The sequence below is a fragment of the Pinus tabuliformis genome, chromosome 1_1 (assembly GCF_031772625.1).
Source record: "Pinus tabuliformis cultivar Carrire ecotype Pingquan chromosome 1_1, CPIR1, whole genome shotgun sequence".
Classification (NCBI taxonomy): domain Eukaryota; kingdom Viridiplantae; phylum Streptophyta; class Pinopsida; order Pinales; family Pinaceae; genus Pinus; species Pinus tabuliformis.
Genome location: NC_142297.1, coordinates 492,273,785 through 492,277,523, shown reverse-complemented (window position 1 = coordinate 492,277,523; position 3,739 = coordinate 492,273,785). Strand labels below are relative to the sequence as shown.

The 3,739-nt window shown below is 36.2% G+C and overlaps 1 protein-coding gene across 1 annotated transcript; it reads right to left on the bottom strand.

Annotated features, from left to right (window-relative positions):
* Positions 1-1,231: 1,231 nt before the first annotated feature.
* On the bottom strand, positions 1,232-1,741 carry LOC149213931 (uncharacterized). Its single transcript, XM_089389216.1, has one exon. The coding sequence runs from the start codon at positions 1,739-1,741 to the stop codon at positions 1,232-1,234; it is 510 nt and encodes a 169-aa protein (XP_089245342.1).
* Between the last annotated feature and the right edge of the window lie 1,998 nt (positions 1,742-3,739).

The following is a 3,739-nucleotide window of genomic DNA, read 5'->3' as shown; positions in this document are numbered from 1 at the left end:
TTCTCCTCTATTGATGTTGTCAAGTTAAAGTCCCCTGCTATCATCCACAGTTTCTCCTCGTGGAGTTTTCCAAGCTGTTGTAATTGAAGGAGGAAACTTCCTCTTTCTGCTGGGATATGAGGGCTGTATACTGCAGAGACTAGAAACCATTTTCTGTTTCCGATTAGCCGGAATCACCCCATGAGGATTCTTTTCATGCCTATCCAGTAATCTACAGTAATCTCTGCAGGGTTCCATAGTATTGCTATGCCTCCCACACTACCTTTCGCATCTATTGACATGCATTCATATTTCGGTTTTATTTTATTTAGGATTTCCTCCATTTTCCTTCCTGAAATTTTTGTTCCCTGTATCAGCATGAGTTGAGGTTTCTCTTTTCTTATCCTTTTCGCTAAGTGTCTCTGTTTGCCTTTACTATTAAGGCCTCTTATATTCCAAGATGTGATTATCATTGGGTTGCTTGGTTAATTTGGTGGAATACCACCGATAGCGGTACTACCCTCCCTATATTTACTAACATTTCTCCCATGATCTGTATCAATTCCTGTAGGTTTCTTCGATCTCTTTTCTTTCTACCTTTTGCTTTGCTATGGTAGTCTTGGGTGTTGTCCTGTTGAAGGCCTAGTTGTTCTACCATCTCCATTTTCCCTTGTCCCTGTTTCGCTTGGTACTGCTGAAATGTTTCTCTGTATAGTCGTTTTTGCTCTTCTGGAATGAATTGTTCATCTAGATGTCTCCATTCATTTAATATTTTCCTCAGCACCTCTTCTTCCAAGCTTAATTCTTCTCCTCTGCTTGTATCTATTTCCATTATAGTGTTATCCATCTTCTCCCTCTCTTCCTTTTCCTCCTTCTCTGTCGGCTCACTTTGGGATTTCCTCTTGGGTTTTGTTTTACCTTGGCTTGTGTTGCTTTCCTTTCCTTTCCCCCCCTGATAGTCCATTGTTTGAGTCTCGTTGTTATCTTCTTGTTCTTCTTGTTGTAGTACTTCAAAGTTGTTTGTTTTGCTGGGCTGGGCATGTTGTTATTTCTTTCCCCTGCTAGTGTTCTCTCTTGTTTGTCTTCTTTTTCTCTTTACTTCTTGAAATTCTTCCTTGTCTTCTTGGCTTTTCCTCTGCTGTTTATGCTTGTGCTCCTCTTCTTCTATATTTAGTGGGCATTCCTTAAAAATATGTCCATACTCATGACATCTTCTACATCTGAATGGAATATGTTCGTAGTCAAGTGTTTTCTAACAGACCTCTTTGTGATACTCTAGTTCTACTGTATCTGGAATGGGGTCAACTATATTCATGTAGACACAAATTCTAGCGTATGAGGTGTATCTTCCTTTTTTTGTCGTTTCTGCTATTTTGACAAATCTGCCTATCGTGTTTCCTATGCCCTCTAGAATCTCCGGGTCCCAGAAGTCCATTGGAAGGCCAAATAACCTAACCCACACTGGGGCTGCCAGGAATTTTTCCTTGTCTGGGTCATAACATTCTTCCCAGTATCTCATGAACAATCCAGCATTATAATGAAAGTAAGGGCCGTTCTCAAAAACTTTTTCTTTATCTTGCAAGTTCGAGAATATTACCATGAAGAAGCCTCTTGCTCCCAGCTTTAGCTCGATGTGGCCTCGGGGTTGCCACTTTTGCTGAATCCATTTGGTGAGGTCCTTTTCCATCTGCCATACTCCAATGAACTTGCATATAAGTGCATGGTATTTCATATAACCTCTGTATCGCTTCAATTTGTTCATCGGGATTATGAATCTTGGTTTCTCTGTTGAAAATGGTAAACATTTTCCTCTGCTACCTGCCTGCCATCTTGCTCCAAGGACTGGTCCTGGTTTTAAGGAATTTAGACTTCTGTGATCCATAACATTGTTTAGTAATCTTCGGCAAAATCACATAATCAATCTTTTGTCGACGCGTTTCGAACCAACCAATGTGGTTCATTGTCAGGACAAGTTGAAGAACTGATCTGGCTTAGCTTGATTAAATAGAGTGTGCAGAGACTCCAACGGCTATATTGCAACGGCTAATTTTGACCTGAGGATCAAAGTCAAACTAATAATTCTATTATTAATATATTAATATTAGTTAATTGGATGATATAATAAATATATTGTTTAAATATAATGGTCATTATATCTACATAATTAATAAAACTTATATTATTTATTATTCTTAAATTATTTAATTACAAATAAATAGTGTTAAATTACTATTAATCCTAGAATTTAGTTACAATTCTATTATTAATATATTAATATTAGTTAATTGGATGATATAATAAATACATTGTTTAAATATAATGGTCATTATATCTACATAATTAATAAAACTTATATTATTTATTATTCTTAAATTATTTAATTACAAATAAATAGTGTTAAATTACTATTAATCCTAGAATTTAGTTACAATGGTAATTGTTTATATCATAATGGTCATTAATAAATTCTGGTAAATTAATAATGGTAACAAAATATAATTATAAATAAATAGTATAAATTACTATTGTTCTTAGACTATAGTTACAATAGGTAAAAGTTTAAATCCAATAAATCATTTTAATTTAATATTGAATGTAAAGGTCCATTCGGAAATAAAATAGAAAGTACTATACAATAATCTATATTTTTCTTCTTACTAATTTATAGTTCTAATATTATTAAGAAACAATAAATAGTATTCTAGTTAAATTGTTAATATTCCTAGAATATAGTTACCTAGGGTAAATACCATAATTAACGACATGTTTATTAATAATAGTATAAAGTTATTGGTGTCCATATATTTCTCTCATAATTTTTTGTCATTAATTTAATAATTTGTATTCATTAATTAATCAATAGTTCATTATTAAAATTGACTAGGTTATTAGTTAATTATCTTATTACTTATAATGTTTAAAAAGGGGTGCCTTTATCAATGCGATATAAGAAAATCAGTTAAAGGTAAAAATCAATGAAAAGATCTAATCTAATTCTAAAAAACCCCTTGGAATAGGTAAATACAATAATTAGCCCGAAATTACTTAATAACATATTAATACCCCAAGCACTCCATAATAACCTGACAAACCGGCCAAAACCAAAACTTGAGGAGAGGGAAGACAGAAACCCTAAGACTTAATACAGGGGGAAGGGGGAGGCTAGGAAGACAAGGCTGGGACCCAGCAACTGCTAATCTTCCAGCCATCATCCCTATTAAGATTGTTCGGCCTTTTCTCGATCTCCAGGGCCTCTCTAAATTTGCGATGGTGAAACTGCGCAACTTTGGAAATGACTTGAGCATCTTCTATACAAACATGATGCATAGTCTTCCCAGCATGCTCAGCCAGGGCTGAGGACTTGGTCCTACCATGTCTTAAGTCAGCCGAATGCTCGCTAATCCGCTGATTGATAGAGCGACCAGTCTCACCAATATAAGGGGTCCCACAGGAACAGGGAATGACATAGACGCCCTTCATGTCCTTAGGGTCAATAGGGTCTTTCACAGACCTGAGGGAGCTACAGATAGTGCAGAGAGGTCTAAAAGTTGCGGGCACATCGTACCTCCTCAGAACCCTCGCAATCCTATCTGTGGTCCCTTGGATGTAAGGAAGGTTCACACCCAAGGAGAGTTTTCTTGTTTCTCCTGCCTAGTTACTAGTGTTCTGACGTTCCCCTGCTACCGCATCTCGATAGGAGGGGATCTCTCCCCCCCTCTCCTCCTCTGTCATTCTCCTCTGTTTCTTAGTGTCTGGGTCT

Excerpts from the sequence above, each read along its gene's own strand:
- LOC149213931 (XM_089389216.1), bottom strand. The coding sequence starts at position 1,741 with ATGAACAAATTGAAGCGATACAGAGGTTATATGAAATACCATGCACTT.